Source organism: Talpa europaea (assembly GCF_964194135.1).
Source record: "Talpa europaea genome assembly, chromosome: 4".
NCBI classification, from domain to species: Eukaryota; Metazoa; Chordata; class Mammalia; order Eulipotyphla; family Talpidae; genus Talpa; species Talpa europaea.
Genome location: NC_140070.1, coordinates 95,465,577 through 95,489,844, shown reverse-complemented (window position 1 = coordinate 95,489,844; position 24,268 = coordinate 95,465,577). Strand labels below are relative to the sequence as shown.

Genomic DNA, 24,268 nt, shown 5'->3' with positions numbered 1-24,268 from the left:
GTGTGCTTCTATTACCTTTCTTTATATTTTAGGAAAAAAAATACTCTTGCATATAAGATATAGAACAAATATTCTTGAACATTTCATAGAAAAATTATTCCAGCATTGCAAAATGCATTCTTGGAGTCAGAAAATATCCTTCTAATTACACCCAATTTTTCAATGTATGGGTTGAATGGTGGTCCCCCAAAAGATAGACGGAAATCAACTGTGAATCTATGAATGTGATTGTATTTGAAGAGTCTTTGAAGATGTAATTAAGTGAAGATGAGATTATCCTGGAATAGAGTGGATGCTACCTCAATGGCAAGTGTCTATAAATTTGGAAAGAAGAGGAGAAGACTCAGGAGAGAAGGCAATCTGAAGGTGGAGGCAGAGATTGGAAAGACGCATCTATGAGCCAAGGAACAGCAGGATTTGTTAGTAGCCACCAAAAGCTGGGCTCCCTCAGCTGGGAAAGGCTCAGAGGTCATTGTAGCTTTCTTATTCAGTAGACTCCTGCCGGGTGCCCTCAATACCTGCCACACTTTCACCTAAGGTAAGGTAAGGAAAGAAGGAAAGAGGAAAGATGGAAGAAAGGGAGGAAGAGAGGGAGCGAGGGAGGAAGGAAAGGAGTTGTTACTTATGGTAAAAATAAAATAGGAAATGTATTCATTTTTAGGGAGAACTTGAAGTTCTTTTTTTTTTTTTTTAAGATTTATTTATATATTTATACAAGCACTGGGTACAGTCAGAATCGCGGAAGGTGAGAGAATTCACCAGAGCCAGAGCGGAAGTACACTGCTGAGGGGAGCAGTGGGAGGCAGGAGATGTCTGCGCGCCATGTGGGACCCTCGCCCAGTGCCTGGGGATTGAACCAGCGCTGCAGAGGCTGCGGGCAGCTTCGCAGCCCAGCACTCAACCGCTGTGCCACCAGGGAAGGCCCGAGAACTTGAAGTTCTTAATGGAGATTTAGTTATTATTTTAAAGGCAAAATAAGCAAAGAAAATAGAACATTGAATAAAATTTTATTATTTTTCTTTTTAATTATAGTTAATGTAAGAAATTAGAACAAACAAAACACTATATATCAAAAATCAGCAAACTATAGTTCATGGACAAAATCTAATCAACTACATGTATTTGGAAATAATATTTTTTTTGGAACAAATCCCTGCTGTTTTTAAAAAAATGTACATCTATCTATCTATCTTCTCTATCTATCTATTTGCTTTCTTGCTGCAACAGCAAGACAGCTCTGCAACAGCAGAGTTGAACAGTTGTATCAAAGACCATATGAAAAGCAAAGCCTCAAATGTTTACTCTTTGACCTTTTGGGAAGAGTTTACCAATCTTGATTTTTCTCTTCTAGTTCTACTCTATCTTACTTGCATCACTTATTCCTAATAACAATTTATATTTTCCTCTTGCTGTCTCCAAAGCTCAATAGCTTATAAATGTAATTTCTGAATTTTAGTGTGTTTTTCCATTTAACTTCCAATTTCTGTTTTGCAAGAATTTTTGTGTAATTTAGCTATGGTCAACTGTTTTCCTAATGTGTTTTGTATAACTTTTTGTGGAGAAATAGTGATTTTCGCTTCATATAAATACATAAAATTGATTTCATTTAATTTTCTTTGAATATTTTCTAGCTTCAGTAACTAGTTCATCTATGGACAGAAACTATGATACATCACTACCTACAGAAGGTAATTTTTTTTTTTAAATCTAGAGGCTGATACTAAAAGAATGAACTGAATTTCCCTAAAAACATGGTTGATGGTCTGATCTGAGGACCAGCCTTGTTGCAGTTTGAAGAATATGGTGACCTGAGTGTGAGGGGCCTGAGTGACCCCGCTTGTCCTTCCCTAAAGGGTTCAATTCCATTTGGAGACTATGGAGCTTTCTTGCGCTGTGCTATGTTTTATGGGGGAACACAATGATGAGCAAGGCAGGCAGAGGGCCCTCAAGAATGCAGCTTTGTGAGGAACTGAGACAGGAACACCCAGAAACCAGAGGTAAAAAGCCCTGCCAGGCAGTGTACCAGGAGCGCAGATGAGTGAGTGGCTAAGCATTGAGCCGCAGAGAGGGTTTTGCAGAAGCTGCAGCTTGTGAATTGGGACTTAAAGGCAGAGGGGTGTTTCAGTAGATAGTGAGTCTTGTGTAAGGCACCCCAGACTGTGGAAATAGTGTAAGGAGAGACACAGAAATGCAATGGTGGTTGGAGTGTGGGGAAACTTAGTGGGGGATAAGATTGCCAAGGTGAGTCAATTTGAAAAAGGCTTGCAAAGCCAATGCAAAGACCTTTAAATTTTTTCTTCATGCAGTGAGTGAATCACATCTGTGATGAAATGATGTACTGGCTGCAAATAAGATATGCACTGAAGAGAGGAGAGTTTTGGGACAGAGACAGAAGTTAGGAGGCAATTTAGTCTTTAGTATAGATGTGTGGTGATGGGAACATACATTAGGGTAAAGCAGTGAGATGAGAAATAAAATGTCCAAAAGTCAGCTGGGATTTGTCAGTGTCCATAAGGCTGGATGAGATTGGAAGATATTTGTAGACAAAGAATACATTGGAAACTGTGAAACCTGAGGGTCCTTGGTGTCCATTGTGAAAAGGATTTCATGAAGCACCAGAATAAAGCAGCATCAAAGTTTATTAGGGAGCAAAAGTCACTGCACAGGAAGGCAGTAGGCAGATCTCAGAAAGTAGAAAGCTGCTCTGAGCAGTAAAACAATAGGGGTTTTAAGTCCTTTTTTTCTTTCTGTTTGGTGACATATCCCTTATGTATACCTGTTCCCATCATCCGTCTTCATTTCTGTATTAATTGGAATTATGCCTCCTTCCTTCTTTGTGAGTCAGGGAGAAGTTAAAAGACCCTTCCTAAGCCTCCCATTCCTTAGCTGGTCCTTGAAACAAAGCTATTGCCCCAGCTGGACCAGGGGGTGGTAGAAGTGCAGCTGTGCTCCTTTGGAGGAGGGTATGAGAGCCCTTTTCTATCCCTCACACATACAGAAAATATGAGATATAATTATTGGTTCTGGAGCAAATATGAGAATCTACTCACTCTTCTCAGTGAAGTAGGAGGTGAAATCACCCAGCTGATCTCAGGAGTGTATGGAGAATATATTTGTTAGAAGGGTGCTCAACCCAATGAGTGTGGGGAGTGAAAAAAAAAGAGTAGGATGAAGAAATGGTGAAGTAATAGCATTAACATAAGAATTGTGGTCATAGGTAAAGAGTGAGAGACAGAACATCCACAGAGATTTGCATCCTCACTCTTGGAGTTACTTCTTTAGATCATGTGCCCCTGTTAAAATGCAAGTATTTATTTTATTAGCTAGTGCTTTTCTTTAAAAAAAAAAAAAGGCTCAGCAGCTCAGGATAAATATTAGACAAAGCATTGAACACTTTAACTGCTTATAAGCTAAAGTTCAAACTCCAGAGAACACAAAGGAGCCTTTATAACTTGCTCCCTTGCCAGTTTCTTATCTTTCTGGTTTTATTTCCCACATACACATACATGCTTAACCATATCCAGCTTCTAATTGTTCTCTTGCAAAAGATGTTCTTGCTTTCCTCTAAGCCTTCGCCCATTTGGAGGCTCCCCCTGCAAGGGGGTACCACCTGAGTGTGAAAGAGCATGGATTCAACCACCCTCTCAGATCTGTTTTAAAGCTGCCCCTCTTCCTTGATCTAGTTATGTGATCTTTATTTGGTCATGAAATGCAAAGGCTTGACAGTATCACAGAACAGGCAGATGACACTAGAAGAGGAGAAGACAGATAGTAAATGCAGAGTTAAAAAAATAATCTTCATTCACATAAAAATTTTGCCCTGTTGTAGCTGTTTCTGCTCATGTTAAAGTGATGAAAGCACTGACAGCACCTCTGTTACAGGTGAGTTGCCAGAAATCCACCTAATCACGTCTCAGCAAAACCCCATCAGGCATGGACACGTGTCTGTTTATGAGAAAGCATGAGCTTCTATGTTGGATATTGCTCACAGGTCTTCATTTTTTACTTTCAAACGTGAAAAAAGAGGTCAATTCTATATTCAATCCTAGTAATTACATTGAATATATGGAAACAAAATCTGTAAATAAAATTCACAGCTGTCCTGTCTGGGAGCATATGTGTAACAGAACAGGAAGGAAAGAAACCTCACTCAAAGGCCACATTTAATAATATCACATGTTTGTAATTAAGTTCATTTTTTAACATAAAATGTACAGATAAAAACAATCCTTGCTCTTTGTTTTATATTTACATACATACATTACTTCTTTTCCCATTAGAATTAATACTTTTAGTCACCTCTTAATATTAGGACCCATCATTTTGTGCAATGGTCCATCAGTGAAATTACAGATTATTTAAAAATTTGTTGATTTCAATGATTTTGTGATACTTTGAATAAAAATAAAACAAAAAAATTTCCTCTTGTTCAACCTTAATGTTCTCTTGGGTTATTTTAAATAAAAGTGACATATACTTTCTACATCTATGCTTGCCCAAAATGTCACACATAGGGATGGACAGGCATTTATCTCTAATGTTACTGATTTGTTTTACTTTCATGAAAACATAGGAGAAGTAAGGCACATCATTTATTTTTCTATTTTCTTTTCTGAGAGCAACAGTCATGTAATAAAGTAAGTAGTAGCTATGACTCAAAGGTAGATTTAAAGCATTGTCTTTGAATAGAATCTTGTTTTCTCATTTGTTTATTTTATAAATAACAAATCTCCTGAATTGATTTCAAAATGCTTTAAAAATTTTGTCAGATCTATAACAATGTTTTCTTTTTTTTTAAAGATTTTATTTATTTATTTATTTATTTGTTTATTTATGCAAGAGCTGGAGTGTAGGCCAGAGATGTGGGGGTTGAGAGGATTCACCAGAGAGAGTGGGGAGCGGTAAAGGCAGATCTGCTGAAATACACCGCTGAGGGGAGCAGCGGGTGAGACAGGAGAGATCTGCTGCGCCATGTGTGTCAGCTCCCTGACAGGGGATCAAACTCGTGTTGCTCTGGCTGATGATGACTTGACAGTGCTGAGACTTTAACCCCGTTGCCACCAGGGAGGCCCAACAATGTTGTTCTCTTAATGATGCATAAATACAGGAGAAAATTAGTTAAATTTTGGTTGTATTTAATACATTATGCATATGTTATATATAATATATACACACACATACATATTTCATGAATATTACTTTCCTATGTAAGTAATATTTCTGGGAGAAGATCACCAGCAATAATATTTGGTTCAACTTCATATAATATGCTGTGGATAGATTTAAAACAAGAATTTTTTATTAAGCTTTTCTTTTATTATTCTCCTTTTGTGTGTGTATCCAGGTAACACCTCCAAGTCTGTACAAGTGGACACAAAGGTGGTACTCCCCTGCCCTCCTGTCCAGAGCAACCTTGTGTGGGTAGTAACATGGAAAATAGCCCTCAGAGACAAGCTTCCCTGCACCATAGCCCACAGGACAGATACGAACAAGACTGTGGACGGAAAGTGTACTGACCAGAGAATAACCTGGGCCTCCAGACCTGACCAGAACCCTGCCCTTCAGATCGATCCAGTGTCCATCACTCACGATGGGAATTACACTTGTGAAGTAGCAACATATGTGGGGAATTTCCACCATGGATATCATCTCCAAGTGTTAGGTAAGGAACATCCTATATGGAGGTATTTCAGGTAGGCAGATATGGGCTGAGACAAACGTCTCTCTAAATTCCATGTCCCCTGTGTAAAGACTGAAGCATTTCCCCTACTTCTCTGCAGTGCCCCCTGAGGTGACCCTGTTTCAAACTGAGGCTAGAACCACAGTCTGCCAGGCAGCTGCAGGGAAGCCAGCAGCACAGATCTTCTGGACCCCGGAGGGAGACTGTGTCACTGAGAAAAAGGGGTGGGAAAATGGCACCGTGACCGTCCAGAGTATGTGCCTCTGGGCAGAAAGGAATGTGTCTGCTGTGTCCTGCTCTGTCTCGCATTTCACTGGCAGCAAGAACCTGTCCATAGAGCTGAGTCAAGGTTAGTCATTTTCCTAGTTTTGTGGTCAAATTTTTCATTCTTTCAGAGAATATATCTTAAGAAAGAAAAAAAGTGTGCAGAGAAATTTCTTCCTGTCTTCAATTTTATTTTTCTTTCCTCCTCAAAATAGATACATGTCTAGAAGAATAATATAGAAATTTATTGTAAAAGTATTATTATTAAATGTCGTTTGTTCTACTTTTATTGATCACTTCTATAGTAAGTTGTTTTGAGTAGTGTGCTTTTAAATGATTACTTATTTTACTGAATGGTGAAGTGTAATTTTAAACAAATAATTATGGTTCTAATTGAAAGATGAAGTTACCCATAAACTATCCCTTTGAAGGCTTAGTTTGGTAGAAGTGCCTACTCTAGGCTCTTACAGTGAAATTTCTTAAATATCTATAATAACATCTATGATTTAGTTTATCACTCTTTATTTTCTGCTCACATCTTACTCTCATTTGTTGTTATTAAAAAGTTAAATATTAGTTTAATCAACGTAACAATTACAGTTGAAAGTCAATATTCTTTAGTGCTATATAAAAAACATTAGGCCCGGCTCTGCCTCTCCACCCTGCCTCTCCAGCCTTATTCAACTTATCAGAAGTAAAGAATCCTCTAGTGTTTCTACTAATGATTAATTCTCTTTTTTATATAAAGCATATGCACTGCTCTTTCTTAATATATCACATTTAGACATTATGGACCCACTTCCACTTATGATAGATAAGGATTTAATTTACCTTCTTTTCTTTCTTCCTGTACTGTAATATAACAATTTTGATTAAATCACATAGCTCATGTTTGTTATTTTTGAATATGTAAGTTTTGCTTAAGTGCTAAATCAAGAAATAAACCCCATACTTTACTTTTTTGGAGCATAGAAGAACTGGGGTGTAGGAAGTGAGAGGATTCCCCAGAGACAGAGTAGGGAACAGAACAGGCAGACTGACTGAAATACACTGCTGAGGGGAGCAGCTGGCAAGATAGAAGAGGTCTGCTGCACTATGTGGGTCAGCTCCCTGGCTGGGGATTGATCTCAGGCCATAGTGGACTTAACTCCTAGGCCACCAGGGAGGCCCTCATACTTTACTTTTTAAATAACTTCTTTGATTTTCTTGGATTTAAATTTCTTGTCTTTTTCCCCCTTAATAACATCTGTACCATTGTTAATGATGTAATCTCCCTAAAGAAACTAGAAAATCCTGTTTTCCTGGTGAGAGTTGGTAGGTGTCTGTCAGTTCCTTTTCTTCCCTTGAGACAGCTTCTCTTGGGCTTTCATATGCTCTTGTCCCAATCCAGCCTCGTTGGTCACTAGACCAACAATATTGCACCAAATTGTCCTGGACACTCTTTCCCTCTATCTTCTGTGTGATCTCACATCTACTTAGTTCAATTGCTTTATGCTTTTCAGACATTTAAAGAAAATTTTGCTTCTATATTATGAAACTTTCTTTAGCTCACCAGAACTCCTTGGCTATCGATTCATTTCAAATTGAGCACTCAGAGGTGATCTGTTTGGAAGCCTTGCTATCTTGGGGGGAGGGGTGGGGAGGAGTTTGTCAACTAGTTAGCTTGGATACGTGAGAGGAGGGAATTTAAAAAAAAATATTTATTTGTGGATACAAGAACTGGGGTGTAGGCCAGAGGTGCAGGGGGAGGGGGAGAGGAATCACCAGAGACAGAGTGGGGAGCAGAAGGGGCAGATCTACTGAAATACAATGCTGCGGGAGCAGCAGGCGAGACAGGAGAGGTCTGCTGCAGCTGTGGGTTAGCTCCCTGGCCAGCCTGGAACTGATGCTGCCATGGCTGGAGATAGCTTGATAGTGCTATCTTCAACCCTTGTGCCACCAGGGAGGCCCAAGAGAGGAGGTAATTTTTAATTTGGGAATCCTTATTTCCTTACACATCTGAAGGTCTTTCCTCTGAAACTGTTCAAGTTCTGTAGAAAATAACTCTTCAATGGAGGTGGGGTGGGAGAGAGAGAGAGAGAGTCACTGTTTAGAACCCAGATTTTACTCCACCCTCTACTATGTCTGGATGCTTGACTCTGAGGTCTCCCCTGTTCATCTCTCTGGGAGCATTTCTTGTTCTGCAGCCCAGAGAATATGTAGTGAGTGACCTGGCCACCAAAGGTGGGAGCAGCCTACTTGTTCTCAACACAAACTTTCAAAGAATCTCCTCTCACCCCATACCTCACCTCCCTCCCACACTCTCCCCTCTCTATATTGGCTCTTCCTGTTCTAGAGTCTTCCTGGGGTGCTGTGAGCAGTAAGGACCTTATATATACTCTTAATGATTTGTGTTTTTCTGTTCATTTTTCACCTCAAATCAGGGTGAAATCTTTTATCTACTCATCTTTATCATTGTTCTCTTTGACTTTGCAAGGCTATACTTGAAAAAATTCTTTTCTGATGTCTTTGTACATTTTTAGGAGGGAGAAGAGAAAACCACATGTATTTAAACCACCACTTTCCAATATTTCAATATCCATTTTGAAAGTGATATTTGTTATTGTAAAGAAAAGGGTTTAGCATTATTTACTGAGAACAATAATTGAGCCCTAGTTATGTATGGAATTGGACCACTTGTATTACAGTGTGAAGATACATTGAAAGAATAATGTCAGAACTGAAGGGAGCGCCCAGTGCAGGAGTTTCTTCTACATCTCCCTGCAGGGCAGACCTCAGCCTCTGCTGCCACAAGTCCAGTGAAAGAGAGTGCATTGGTTTGAAAGAGAGGGTTCAAAACAATCTTGGTTTCAATTAAAAAATCAAAGTTCTTTTTTACAAATGAAACAGTGAGAAAGCTAATGTTTAAAAACAAACTGTTGAAGGAAGTTGGGGGATAGGACATCAGACGGCACAGCCTCTTTCCTCTGCTGCTCCTCTGGGAGCACCAGGAACAAGGTTTTAAGATACTGCCTCCCACGGCTGGCAAACCTTTTCTGACTCCTCCTTTTGGAAGACTGAGCTTTTTGTTGCTGCCATGTATTCATTTAAGTTTCAATGTGCTAAAAGAAAGGTGATTTCAGAATGAAGGTTATTTTTCCAACTACTTTCCTGACATTTTTCTATTTATTTCTGACCATTGGGGGTGAGAAACACTATTACTGTACCATCTAAATTTCACATCCCTCCTATAGGAATGCACCATTCATGAGTCCATTCATAAGTCAAAGTCCTGAAGACAATATCTTGCTAGAAACCCTAGAATCTGTAATTTGATTATAATATAGAGCAATTTTATTATGACAATTATTTGAACTATTAATGGGTCTGACATGTTTAAAATAAAACCAGGGTTATGAATTTCAAGTATTGTGAGATAACCTTGGAGCATGAGTTTGTATATGTATTAATTTTTCAATAGACATTTTTAAGAATATTTTTAGTTTTCCCATATGACTGGCCCTAACATATGAACAGCTTCCCCTTCTAAAACATCCCATGTAACAGAGTGGCACATTTGTTATAATCAGTGAACAGACATTAACACATCATTATCACTCAAAGTCCATAGTCTACATTAGGTTTCATGCAAGGTACACATTCTATGAATTTTGACAAACGTATAATGCCATGCATCCAGCATTATAGTATAACAAAGAGAAGTTTCATTGCTTTAAATGTTCTCTATGCTCCACCTATTTATCCCTCCCTCCACCCTAACCTCTAGTAACCCCTGATATTTTTCACTGTATCTTTAGTTTTGCCTTTTCCAGATGTCAATATACTTGGACACATATACTACATAGCCTTTGAGATTGACTTCTTTCACTTAATAATATGCATTTAAGCTTTTTTCATGCCTTGCCATAGTTTGATAGCTCATTTCTTACTAGATGTAACACAGTTGAACCACATATTTTTGTATCTATATTTACAGATGGCATTAAAGCACGGTTACCACCTTTGAAGTATATCATTCCCTCTATTTTTATTATTTTCGTGAGCATTATGGGATCCATTTGGCTTTTGAAAATCAACTTCTGCAGGTATTGACTGATGTTTTTATTCTTCACTTTTATGAGACTACAAAGGTGTCAGAAATAGGGGATTGACTGTCTGGGTCAAATTAGAAAGCTAACATTAGTTGTCCTATAATTAAGAAGCATATTCTAAAGTTGTTATACATAAAATACTCTGAATGATGAGAGGGATTTTGTTAGGTTACCTACACAGATAAGCATAGTGAAGCAGGCCATTTAGGGCAGGATCTTGGGAGATAACAATGGATGCTAATTTCCTAATTTGGAAAAGATGTACAATAATTTATTTTGTTTGCCAAAGAAATATCACTTATATCTTGTTTCCTCAAGTAGTTTCTGTTGTATAATTTCACTTTCTTCTCTAAAATGCAGAATTATATTACTAGGGTATATTAAGTACAAGCAGCATTCTTTGCTTAATTCTGGTGGTTCACTTCTGATTTATTATGATTTCTATCAAAATGAACCACCACTGTCAGTAGAATATTTTTTGTTTTTCTACTTTCAATCTAAATAATGACATTTCCTGCATTTATTCCATCTTATTTTTATTTTTTCAGTAAATGTAAATTGAAAAAAAAAGAAGTTACTCTAGTTGGTGGGGAGGTAAGATGAAATTAAAAACAATATTTTCAAACTTTTAAGCCACAAACTCTGAAAATCTAACCATGTAATTTGTAATGTGCATTACTCTTAGTGATTTAGTTTAAAAATGAAAATTCTAATTTGATAATGTTAATTACAAGATGTGCTTAGTTTGTCTATTATCAAGTACTATTTATACACCATATCAAGTCTATATGTTAATTTCATGAACTTCATCCTGCAAAATGCATGTTTGCCTCTTTAGACTGTAATTTTTATAGAAACTGAAAGTGGTGTTTCCTCTACATGAAACCATCTCTAACTCTTGATTTCACCTTTTCAATACCATTTGTCATTATTCTCTTACCCTAGCTTAAAATCTACCCTACTCCTTAATTTCTTATTACCATTAACTTACTAAATATTTGACCCTCTCCTTTGAAATACTTGTCATATCACCTCATTCTTGTCGGTTTCCACTTTCACAAACCTTTATGACACCAAGATTTAAGTAATCAATAAATATTTTAAATAAAATATTAGAAAATCTTGCTCTATGTTCATGTAAGCCAGAGGCAAATATAAACACTATTGGAAAAATCCTAAAGCTGTGGCACCTGTTAGAAATATGTGTCATTTCTGCATGACTTCTGACTTGTTGAATTGATTTTAACTTTGTGTTCTTTCTTAGGAAGAAATGCAGCCTTATGCCAGCTACACAGAGAAGAACAACCCACTCTATGATACAACAAGCAGGGTGAAGACACCTTAGCTGTTACAAGTGTTACAAGTGAAGCTGATGGGTGGGGTCAACATACTTAATAAGTTGCTGGAGTCTACCTTCAGGACAAATAACTCAAGATATAATACAATTATTGTTTCAATTTTGTTAGAGTTCTGGAATGGAAGACCTATTTTAAAATTAACATTTCAAAGATTCTTAGCAGACAGGGACATTTTAAAGGATTTGAATTCATATTCCTTTACAACTGAAATTTTAGACTCTTACATGCTACTAGCTAGTTCTCTGAGGAACACATAATATTACAAAGAAAGCATATACTCATGATAAAATATTCAAATGTTCAGTATCGTAGGTAATGAAAACCAAGTTTCTTCACGAAATAACTGTATAGGAGGAACAATCATTAACAATGTTGTATATTTGTCCAGAAAATATCAATGTGCACATGGCATGTCTGCACACTGGTGGCACTTTTATATGTCTATTTATAGATTTATATACATGTCCTTGTCAAGACAAAAATGGGACCATTCCCATAATGCTGTTCTGTAGTTATGGAAAGTTAATAATACAGTATATCTTGGAGATTTTTAATATTAACCCAGGCAAAGCTACCTCATTCTTTTTAATGGCCATGTAAAATTCCATTGTTTGGAATATGTCATGATTTAATTAACTACAATCCTGCTGGTGGACCTTTAGATTGTTTTATTGTTTGTTTTGCTATTATAAATATTAGCTCATAGTATATTTCTTGTGAATTCCTCCCTATATTTATTTGTTATAGTTGTGGAATGAGTAGAGTGCAATTCCTTGAGTAGAATGCTAGGTCAGGGCCATCATGGTTGAGCACAGCACTATGAAGCTATATGCAGCCTCTGCAGCACAAGTTCGATCCCCTGGCAGGCCAGGGAGCTGCCCACATGGCACAGCAGACCTCTCCTGTCTCACCCCCTGCTCCCCTCAGCAGTGTATTTTAGTCAGTCTGCCTGTTCTGTTCCCCACTCTGTCTGTAGTGAATCTTCTTGTTACATGGCAACCCCGATATAAAACAGGTTGCCTGACTGCGGGTCCTCACCCACGTGCTTAAAGGAGACTTAAACTGCAGGCACACATAAAAGGTTAATAAAAGTTTTATTTACAAGGGAAAGGGAAATGTGGAAATGAACAACTCAGGGGGAAAAAGAGGGAGATAAATTCTTAAATGTGTCCTACCTGTTCCACTGACCTGGAATCCCAAATGACCCGCTGAGATGAAGTGCTGCCTAGCCAAGAGCACGAGCCAAGAGAGGGAGACCCACTCATATGGCTGGTTATAAACACAAGCCTGAGAAAATGGCTGCTTAGCTCTACCCTTAGGTCCTCGCAACCTCCCCCATGGGGATCATAGGATTTGTAGTTCCCTATATCTTGATGGAGTGGGGGTGGAGTCCACAAAGCCTATACGGAGTTTGTGCAGGACATCCTTTCCCCCTAACACTCTCACCCTACTATCCCCCACAACTCTGGCCTATACCCCAGTTCTTTTATGCATAAATAAATAAATCTTAAAAAAAGAGAACGCTAGGTCAAAAGATTTGTACATTTTTATTATTTATTGACATGTCAAATTGTATCACTTTACATTCCCTCCTACCATGTTTGGATTTGCATTTTCTTACTGATGAGAAAATACATTATTGAGCAAATAAATATAATTTTTAAAGATTCCAGCAGAACTTCCAGTCCAGGTGCAATGAACACTCCAATGCAGGCATAATAAAAAAGTTTGCTTACTTATAGCTCTTTCCCTTTTCTAAATAAAGTTGCATTTCAAAAGGGTGGGGTAGTCAGTCAAGCTGGTCTGTCTCTCCAAGGCCACCTCCAGATGCCTCATCTTTCCCCGTTTGCCTGTCCTGCCCCCACCCCGCCTTGTCTGGGGACTTTCCAGCAAATGGTGTGCCTGCTGAAAAATAATGCTATCAATGTAACAAATATGAAGACAGTTCGTATAAAAGGAACCCTTTGTCTTTAAACTGGTGCTCAGACCTTATGGGACTACCCATTATACAAAGGTATAATGCCATGTATCCAGCATTATAGTATAACAAAGAGAAGTTTCATTGCTCAGACCTTATGGGACTACGCAGGTCTGAGTAGTGAGTAATACAGCATGAGTAATAAAGCTTTTCCTGACCTCACCATTCCTGAAGTACCACTTCCTCTTCCTCTGCCTGGGTAAAAGTCGAGAATTTCTACAACATTATAATGCTATTTTAATATCTGCAGGATGCCCATTCCTGTTTCTAATCAAACTGTTCTGTAACATGATGTAAGTTTATAATAATTACTATCTAATAAAACTGCATTAATAGTTTTCTGTCATGTTTAAAAGAGAGGAGCGAGATCAAGAGAGAAACAGGTTGAGCATGTTAACTTCTTCTAAACTCTTATCTTTACAGAGGAATTGATATCATAGGGGAGAAAAATCTGCCAGCCCTAAAATATGTATTTTCGACAAAAGATTGATCATGGAAGAGGCTCTGTAGGCTGGGTGGAAGTTGCTTTTGAAAAAGAAGTTTAGGGCCTCCTCTGGTGGCGCAGGCAGTTGAGTGCCACTCTGTGAAGCTGTCTGCAGCCTCTGTAGTGCGGGTCAATCCCTGCTGGTGAGAATCCCACCTGGTGTGGCAGACCTCTCCTGTCACGCCTGCTGCTCCCCTCAGCAGTATTTTTCTGTCGTCTGCCTGTTCTGCTCCCTGCTCTGCCTCTGGTGAATCCTCTCACCCTCCTGCACATCTGGCCTGTACCTCGGTTCTTGTATAAATAGATAAATAAATCTTTAAAAAAAAAAAGAAAAAGAAATTTAGATCTAAGGGTGTCTCCCTCACTTGACTGGAAAACCTACTCTATCTCTCTTCAATGGAAGGAACAAATTAAATCTTCATAACCTTTGTTTATTGTGCTTCCCTTGGTAAACTCCCTGACCGACCTTCCCTTTCCCACCCACCAACCTCCCTCGCCTTAATTAAGTTATTTAAAGCTTAGTCTGAAGCAATTTATGAGTTACTCAGTCATGCTGTGTCTCTTGCACGCATACAGGAGGTATACATATTATTATCAATTTTTTTATCTTTTCTCATCAATTTGTCTGATGTTTGTTTGATTATTTGCCAGTCTAGAGGGGTACAGGATGATTTCTTCTTCAGCCAACAATACCTAATACTTAACATTTGTAGCTTTGAAAATTGTGTACATTTTTATGGTATATAAAAGGAAGGATGTTTGTGGTGATGTATTTATCAAATAACAGATGTCTATACGTGCAGCTAAATTGCATTATGGAGTACTTAGAAAAGTATAAAATATGGTCGATGAGCAAAGGAATGGCCATGGAATGACATGAATCTCCTCTCCATTTTTTTTTTTTGATAGAATCAAATTCTGGGAACATGGTATTAATCATATTATATTGATAATATTATAAAATGTATTTTATGAAAAAAATCTATACTACATCTCCATAGCAAACAACATATTTTTTTATCATAGTAGAAATTAAAACAAAACCATTCATTCTTCCATTATGCCATTTGAAACATTAAAGATAACTATTTTGTCTTATTAATATGTTTTTGTCACTCCAGACCTTTTGATTATTCTAGGCTTTATCCTAGAGGATTTTTAGTCTGTCATTGGATATAAAACTAAGATAATGATGCTTGACACCTGATATTTGAGCAAAGTTTCTTGGCACCATTTTAATTTAGCCAAAAATACAACCCATTTCACCCTATAAATATTCCCAAGCAGTGTGCTCCATATATATCATAATCCTGTTCTTGACCTTTCCAGAATTCTTTATCCATGTCTGGTTTGAATGAGGCTCACAGGTTAAGAAAAGTCTGTTTAAATGTTATTGAAAAATAAAACTTTTTACATGTTAATGTCAAAAGAGCTTGATAAATGACACCATAGTAAAGGCTTCAAGACAGTTGTAAATGCTAAATTACATTTTACAGAAAACAAATGTATTAAACGCTTCCACTACAGGGGTGCTAAATGCGATTGAATATCAGAATCATTGGGGAACTAAAAAATTATACTGACTTTCCAAGTACACTTTAGAGCCACTGAATCAGAAAATCTAGAGATTGGATCAGGTGTATCAGTTAGGTCCTTCTAGAAGCAGAGGCTGAGATGGTAATGGGAACCATTAAAATTAATTGCCTAGTAGTCACAGCTGTGAAAGATTAAAGAGGTGGGGAAACAGGATAAGGGAGGGAATGCCCGGGGCCATAATGCTGATCTGAATGAAACCTGTGAAAGGAAAGAGGAGGAAGCCAGACAAAAGAGGTAGAGCACCGGATCTTGATACATCACTACCAAAGTTTTGGCCCAAGCACAAACTTTGAAGCAAAGATTGCTTCTAAGAAATCTTCCATGAGCAGAAATGGCCAAACCCTGATAACCCTTCAAATTTAGTCACACTGGAAGAGTATGGCTGCAACTCAAAAGACGAAATGGATCTTGAAGGTGAACAACTGGAGATAATTAACTAACTGTACTCCTTCCAGATGAATGCAAATTCTTTTATTCTGATGGGAAATCGAACAGTTCACTTCCTTCCTTAGCCTCTCAGTCCATCTCTTTACTGGTTAGTATTTGCCTGGTATGTCCTTGTTTCTCTATTCTCAGCTTCTCTGTGACATTTTATTTTAGGCATATCTTTTATAAAGAGACTATTTTAAAATAAAAAGATATAGTCAAGTTTTATCAACTCTTTAAGGATTTTTAATAAAATTTTTAATAAAACTTAAATCATACATATCTACTACAATTTTTAAGAGGGATCCTGAGGCTAAAAAGTCTGAGAATTGCAATTTCAGCTGATGAGAAATACATATAAGGGCCACTTAAGATTGGATTAGCTTTAAATTTGGGAACATTGTTTTAGAAAATTATGTGAAGTTATGAACTGTGGAAAAAATTAACAAGAGTTCATTAATTATAACTTTTGGTTTATCTGAATTGGCTGCAAATTACTAAGCTCCTGGCAATGGTTAGACTATGAAAATGTTCATGTGACTTGATGGTTAAGACTCAGTTGCTGAAGTGTATAGCTTGCTCTTGCTCTGCTTTTGCTAGTTATATAAATAAAGTGATTTCTGACCCTTTCCCTCATAATTAGCACAAGCATGACTTTGGTTTTTGTTGACTATTAATTTACACTCTCTCCAACCTTAACAAACTGCCTTTCAGAGAAACACCATATGTCAAGCCAACCAGTCTGTGGTCTTTATTTTGGCTGCCCTAGCCTGCTAGTGACTGTGGGACTTGAGCTAACCTGCCTTGAGATGGGTCATGTTTGATGTAAATATTTTTTCTATTTTTAGCTTAAATAAACATTTGAAGTATTCTACTTAACCCACTCATTGTTCCTGTTTTCCCAAATCAAAATCTGATTGTATCTTTCTCTGGGGCTTTTCAAGTCTCCTACTAGTTTTTCAAGATACCTTTCTAAAATAATTTCGCCAAATATGTTATGAATCAGCACTATCATTTACTGTGGCATGTTTGTGAGAGATACCTTAGGTATATATTTTTCTCTTTAGTTTTTTAATTTTAAATAATGACATTTTATTTTGATGAAAATGAAACATGATTCTTACAAGATCTTCAAACAATACATTATGCTGAAAATTCTAGCACCCAGCAGCTCTCCTGCCCACCTGTGACTATGCAGGTGATTCTTTTTCACAAACAGGTCCCTTTCAGGAGCAGTTCTTTCTGCCTGCTTGCCTCTTGCAAGCGCCCTTTAATTTGCTTCTCCTTTTTAACAATAAACCTGCCCCTTTTGGATGTCAAAAAAATACTACCACCCAGAAACACTGTTAACATTAGCTGAATACTTCTCTTTGAATATATATCAAAAGAAGAAAAGACAGAATTTATTTCACAAGAATGGTTTCATATAAACATGTTACTTTAAATAAATAGTATTACATTTATTGTTACTTAATTTTAAGAAGGAGAAACAGAATCATTTACTAGATTTGAGATAAAAATGCTGGACTAAGAGTGAATATTAATGTAAGCTATTGACTTTGAGTCATAAGGATGCGTTAATGTTGGTTCATCAGTGATAGTAGATGTAACTTATTGATAGGGATATTGAAAATGAGGTAAGCTATTCATGAGTGGGACAGGAAGTGTAATTTCTACTTAGTTTTGCTGTGACCTCTAAAAAATACAATCAATGTTTATTAAAAATTGAGCTCCTATTTACAAGTAGTACTTTGTGGTTCATCATATTGAGGTATAATACATTCAACAAACTTAAAAAAAAAAAACAACCCAAAAAACCAACAAAAAACAAAACCACAGCATGCCAAGTAGACAAAGAAAACCTGCACACAACTGTCTTTTCCAATGAGTTTGGCCTGCTACCCCCACATTTCGTTGAAAAAAGTTTCTTTATGAGAAGAGACTAATTTGAAAAGGAGATCTAATATAGTGAACAATATTATAGGATGATGTAACCATATTTCCAATACTATGTTTTCAGTGTCACATAGTATCTTTTGATTCCTTATCACGAAAGATCAAGAAATCGTAACAACTTTACACTTTCTTGAGCCATCTTTTCTCTCACTTTCCAATTTGTTTCTTGTATAGGATTTTTAATATTTTGGAGGCTTAAATATTTGCATTCTGTTTATATTAATCCTCATATATTTAGTCTTAACCATATGTTAAAATGGATTTATTGTTCAGCACCAGTTATTTTGTTTTCATTGATATCATATTTGGTGTGATATCATTATTTATTGTTTTTGCATTTGTATTACAACCAGTAGAGTATTAGAGGGAAGAGGAAAGATCAAAATAATGATACTTTGTGTCTGTGTTTTAATTCTCTCCTGTCATCTTTGCTTCAGAATTCCTTACAAGAAGAAATAATAACCATTGTAGTTCACTCTCATCCAGACTGTCATTCTACTCACTGTGATAGGATCTGTTATCTGACAATGTAATCATGGAGTTATTTTGGGAATAAAACAAAAATCTTATCAAAATCATCCAGAAAACAGTGATTAAATAATATATTGCTAAAATATAAGAAAAGATTTTGAAACTGTAGCATTCAAAATAACCAACTATCTTCTCTGTGATTCAGATGAGAAATAAACAAAAAAAAGTTTATTCTAAGCCTTGGTGTTTATGATAAGTACAATTGACCACACTGTGGGACCACACTGTGTATTCATGTGATGAATGCTATTAATGCTGCTCATATGATTAAAGATAAAAGGTTTGTATTAGTGGTGGAAATATTAGTGACAAAAATCAACCTGAACGGAAATTCATGTGGTTAACTATTTCAATTTTAAACATGCATTTTAGACAGGATGAGAGAAAATACCCAGAGAGTTGGGGGAGGGGACATAGTGAAGTAAGCTGACTGTGAGGTGTGAGAGAAAGCTGGGAACCCCTGACATGTCTAAACAGAAGCAGTTGAAGCCATTCTTGAGGAGAGGCTACAAAATTTCCAAGAATGACCTTAGAAATGGACACATTTTGGCATATGGGGAATAGGTTACTTCAAATACAAATAAATGTGTTTAACTTTTGAAAAGAACAAATTTAGAAACTGGCATTGTCAGAGGTCATCTATAAATTTTATATATAAATATATATATAAAATATTTGCTGATATATAGTAATATCAGCAAAAATGGAGAATTGGAAAGTCTAAAACTCTTTCCCTTCACTAAAGCAAAACTTAAGCCAGCAAAAACTGTCAAAATAAACTTTTACAGAAGTCTGAAATGTAACAAAAATTAGTTTATGATGATCTGGAGGATGCTTAATGAAGAAAGAAGCTGTGAAATTTCTGTAAGAGAATCTTTGTAAGATTTCAGCAAAAGAATTTCAGTATGGAATCTTGCTTAATCCCACTGCCACTTCCACTCTTTAGCTTGGCTGTGGCTAAGGGGACAGTGATTAAATAATATATTGCTAAAATATAAGAAAAGATTTTGAAACTTTAGCATTCAAAATAACCAACTACCTTCTGCTGTGTGTTGTTCTATTGCCAGAAGGATCAATACAGACCTTGTTCTCAAGAAATTGTGGTAGTGTGTTTTGACCTACCTGGTAGCTCTCTGAGGAACTGAGTCAAGGGCTGCCTTATTTCTCTCAACTGGGAACTACCTTAGGGTTAGAGCAGTCTCCTGGGAGGTATTTGTGAAAAGCATTTAAGGGAAAATATAAAGAGGAAGTTGCTTGGGGCAAGGGATAAAAGATGGGGCAAAGAGCAGACTTTAAAAACTCTAGAAAGGAAGAGAATGGATAAGAGATACATAGGAGCCTAATGCAAAAAATGGCTTGAAAAACTTCCATATACACCTGGAAATCTGGAAGGACAAGCCTATGTGCAGGGCTAGAAACATGCTAAGAAAAGTTCTGAGACGGCCCTAAATTCTCAGCTCTTACTGATATTGAGACATTGTGCCAATAGGAAATGAAGGCTAAGGAAGAGTTGAAAACCACCTATTGAGCATTGAAAGTGTACACTAACATCCACTAAGCCCAAATGTAAAGACTAGGAGATTTTATTTCATTGTAGATGTTTAAGTAATTTACTACCAAATTATCCAATAAGCTAATAGGACTTCAGAAGCCATGCAAAACAAAGAATAGACTTAAAACTTCATGACAAAAAGTCACTAACCAAACAAGAACTTCGATATGCATCAACAACATACCCTGCAGAGAGGGTTTCCAAAGTTACCATATTCTAATCAAAATTTTCAGTTCCATTGAAAAGTATGAGGCCACAAAGAACATATGATGAATACACAGATAAAATGGCAACTGTTTCTAAAGAAGCACTTACCTGTTAAAAGTTGCAATTTAAGTCTATTAAATATGCCCAAAGAACTAAAAACTGTTCTAAAAAGAACTAAAGGAAACCAGGATTACTTCATGCAAAAGAATGAAGAATGACTCTTATTTCATACAATATACAAAAACTAACACAAAATAGATCAAAGACCTAACTATGATAACTAAAACTCTTAGAAGAAAGCCTATTAATTATCTTTGGATTTGGCAATGGGTTTTGGATATTGTTACAGGGCAGCCCCAATACAAAACAGGGTGCCTGACTGTGGGTCCTCACCTGCGTGCTTTAAAGAACTTATCAATGCTCTACTGCAGGCACACGCGAAAGGTTAATAAAAGGTTTATTCACAAGGGAAGGGCAAATGAGGAAATGTACAACTCAGGGAGAAAAGTGGGAGACAAAGTTTTAAATGCGTCCTACCCAATCCGCCGATCTGGAATCCCAAATGGTGCTCTGAGAGCTGGCCGCGAGCCAGGAGCCATGAAGCCAGGAGGCGAGCGACAGCGAGCCAGCCCAAGGCCCACGTGTTTGGTTTTTATACCCAACCTGGCTGCTTAACTCCACCCTCAGGTCCCAGCTGCCTTCCCTTCGTGGTGACGGGATTTGTCTTTCCCAATGTCTTGATGGCTTTGGTCTGAAGTGGGGGTGGAGTCCACAAAGCCTGCATGGAATTAGCTCAGGACATCCTTTCCCCCTAACAATTTGACACCAAGAGCAAAAGCATCCAAAGAATATAGTAAAATTAGATTTCATCAAAATTGAAAATATTTGTGCAGCAAATACTCTATCAAAAGAGGGAAAGACAACTTGTAGACTATGAAGACAGTTACAAATCATATATCTGATAAGATTCTAGTATCCAGAATATATAGACTACTCAAAAACAAAGAACCCAAATAAAATATAAGTGAAGCAATTAAATGGGCAATTTTTTTTTTCAGTGAAGATACACAGATTATCAACAAGCATGTGATAAGATGTTCAAAGTCATTAACCATTGGGGAAATGCAAATGCAAATGATAAGATACCACTTCACATCCCTGGTGATGATGATGATGATGTGTTGGCAAGGATATGGAAGAATTGGAGCTTAATATATTGTTAATGGTAGTGTATAATGATGCAGCAACTGTGAACAATAATTTTGTGATACTTCAATATATTAAACATAGAATTGGCCCAGCAATTTAACTCATAGGTATAGAGTCAAGAGAAGCAAGAACAAGTGTTAAAACTATTTAAACAGCATTCATGATAGCCTAACTAGCAAACAACCCAAAAGTGCCTTAGCTTAGTATACAAAATACTGTATGATTCCATTTATGGATCAGCATCTCCCCAAACATCGATACAGTTATGGAAAATGATGAAATACAAATACATGCTACAACAAGGATGAGCCTTTAAAGCATCATTCTACATGAAAGAATCCAAACACAAAATACTGTATGATTCCATTTATTTAAAATATCCAAAACAGGCAAAATCATAGTGGCAGAAAACACATTAATGTTTGCCAGGGACTGGAGGTAAGGAAAACAGGAAATGACTACTTAATTGGTAGTTTCCTTCTGAGATAATGAAAAGCTTCTGGAACTTGAGAGGACATTATGAATGTACTATATGCCACTGTGTTGTACACTTTAAAATGATGAAATATAAGTTATGTATATTTGCCACAATAAAAATAATGTAACTTAGTTTACATCAAAGGGAAAAAAATCTTTAGGGACATTTAATGACAGAATGGAATTTATTTTTAATTTTAATTTTTTAAATTAAGTTTTTATTTTGAGGTAATTATAGTTGCATAAGCAAGTGTAAGAAATTATACAGAGAGATTCTATGTGCCCTTTACTCTGTTTCTTTCAGTGGTAATATTTTGCAAAACTGTAGTACAAGAACACAATGAAGACATTGACAATGATGCAATCCATGCTGCTGCAAAGTAAGTCAGGGGGCAAAAGGGAAACATCAGATGGTTTCACTCACATGTGGAATATAGAGAAACCAAAGAAAAGGTCAGGAAAAAGACTAAACTTGCAAGCTGACCATAGATCTGAGGCATATAGCAGGGGAGGGGGAGGGAGAGTGGTCACAATGGGAGGGAAGAGCACAAGGGACTGTGGTGATGGATGATGGTTGCTATAGTGGTGGGAGAAATACAGGGACTGCACCTGAGGGGAGAAATCAAACACTGTCCAAAAATTAACAATGATGTAAAAAAATAAGTAAATAAATTTAACAATAATTAAAAAAAAACTTCATTATGTCATCTTCAAATAGAAAGAGCTTTCTTCCTTTCTCCCCCATCTTTATGCCTGTTATTTCCTTTCATGCCTCTTGCATGGATTAGCACTTTCAACACTATGTCAAATAAGAGTTGTGAGAGAAAGCATCCTTATCTTGTTTATGATCTTAGGGAGAAAACATTTAGTCTTTCCCCATTGAGTGTAATGTTAACTGTAGGTTTTTATAGATGCTCTCCATCAAGTTGGGGGAGTTCCCTTTTATTTCTATGTTTTTTAGGTTTTTCTGTGCATTGGTATTATGGACTGATTTGTGTCCCTCCCAATACCATATCTTGAAGCCCTGGTCCCCAGTGTGACTGCCTTAGGAAAAGGGTCTTGAAGGGGATAAGTGAGGTTAGAGGAAGTCATAAGGGTGGGATCCTAATCTGATCCTAATCTGTTCCTCTGATAGGCAGGGGAAGAAACATCATAGGTCTCTCTCTTTCTCTTTATGTGCATTTAGAGAAGATATCATTCTGAGGGCACTTCTGAGAAGGAAGCTGTGGGCTAACCAGGAAGAGAAGTCTCACCAGAGCCCCGCAGTCACCTTGATATAGGAATTGAATTTTTTACCTTTTTATTGTTTATGTTACTAAAGTCAAGCAACACACTTAAGTTCTATTGGAAAATTTGTGTAAAATTTTTCCAGAAGAATCCTCTCTCTATATAACTAAATATAAAATATTTGTACCTGTACCATTGCGTTGAAAAGTAATTCAGAAATTTTTTTGATCAATATTCTCAAGTTCTGAAAAAGTGTAAATTGTATTTGTCTCTTTGAAAGATAATTTTATCAGAAAATCATTTAACTATAAAAACAAAATAATGCTCTAGAATGGTCTCACATACTTGTGCTTTAACCTTCTTGCCTGCTGCTGCACCTGTTGGTGGTTTCCATGTTTCTTACTCAAACTTCTCCAGTGTTGGAGTATTAAAACAAGAACAGCTCTCCTGGTCTAAATTCCATGACTAGATGCTAGCTCAGGTGAGGAGCTTCCTTATGGCAAACAAAACTCTTATAGTCAACATTGTCTTCAAAATCCACAAGTGGCCCAGCCCTGTTTTTAACACCATAAAAACTACAAAAACAAGACCCACATCAATCAGAATGGTATCCACTTGAAAAGAATACCCTAGTACCACATTGCAGATACAATCACGTTACCCCAGCCCAAGACCTTGCTGTTGGAGATGACTTTGCCTCCTGCTTGAGAAACTGTATCAAGACACTGAGATTGCTGGACCAGCAACATTCATTGGCTGCCAAATTGAAATCAGGACTTTTTTTGCTCTTTTTCTTTTAATATTAGGGATTCTATTATGTTCCCTACATTTGCTGCTTGTCTAGTCAGTAATCCTGGTATATTCTTCACTCTCTGCTAAAATATACATCCCTACACTCCTATATCTAAAGGGAACTATGGTAGAGGGTACTACCATCTGCACTAGTCTAAACATCAATGCAAGTTATTCTTTCTCCAGGGTATAATAGTCTCATAAATTCTACTCCTAATTCTCACTTCCATTTTGCCACCACAACTTCCCACCCTGCATCTCTGTCCATGACCACAACTACCCCTTCTGAGTTACAAATGCCAGCAACATTTACACACATCTTACTAAACAATTTCCTCATATCCTCCAACAATGTAGCTGCTAGACCCACCACCTTAACCAAGAAATGCACCAAGATATTATTGTCATAAAAAATATAACTTGTATTTTTAACCTACTTT

The 24,268-nt window shown here is 36.9% G+C and overlaps 1 protein-coding gene across 1 annotated transcript in view; it reads left to right on the top strand.

The window, feature by feature from the left end:
• Window positions 1-24,268, top strand: part of CD200R1 (CD200 receptor 1) — a gene marked incomplete at its 5' end in the record, with an annotated part of 64,499 nt that overhangs the window by 24,791 nt on the left and 15,440 nt on the right. Inside the window, 3 exon segments of the mRNA XM_084232664.1 lie at window positions 1,632-1,688; window positions 5,345-5,662; window positions 5,781-6,029. Of these exon segments, the coding sequence (XP_084088790.1) occupies window positions 1,632-1,688; window positions 5,345-5,662; window positions 5,781-6,029 (624 nt within the window).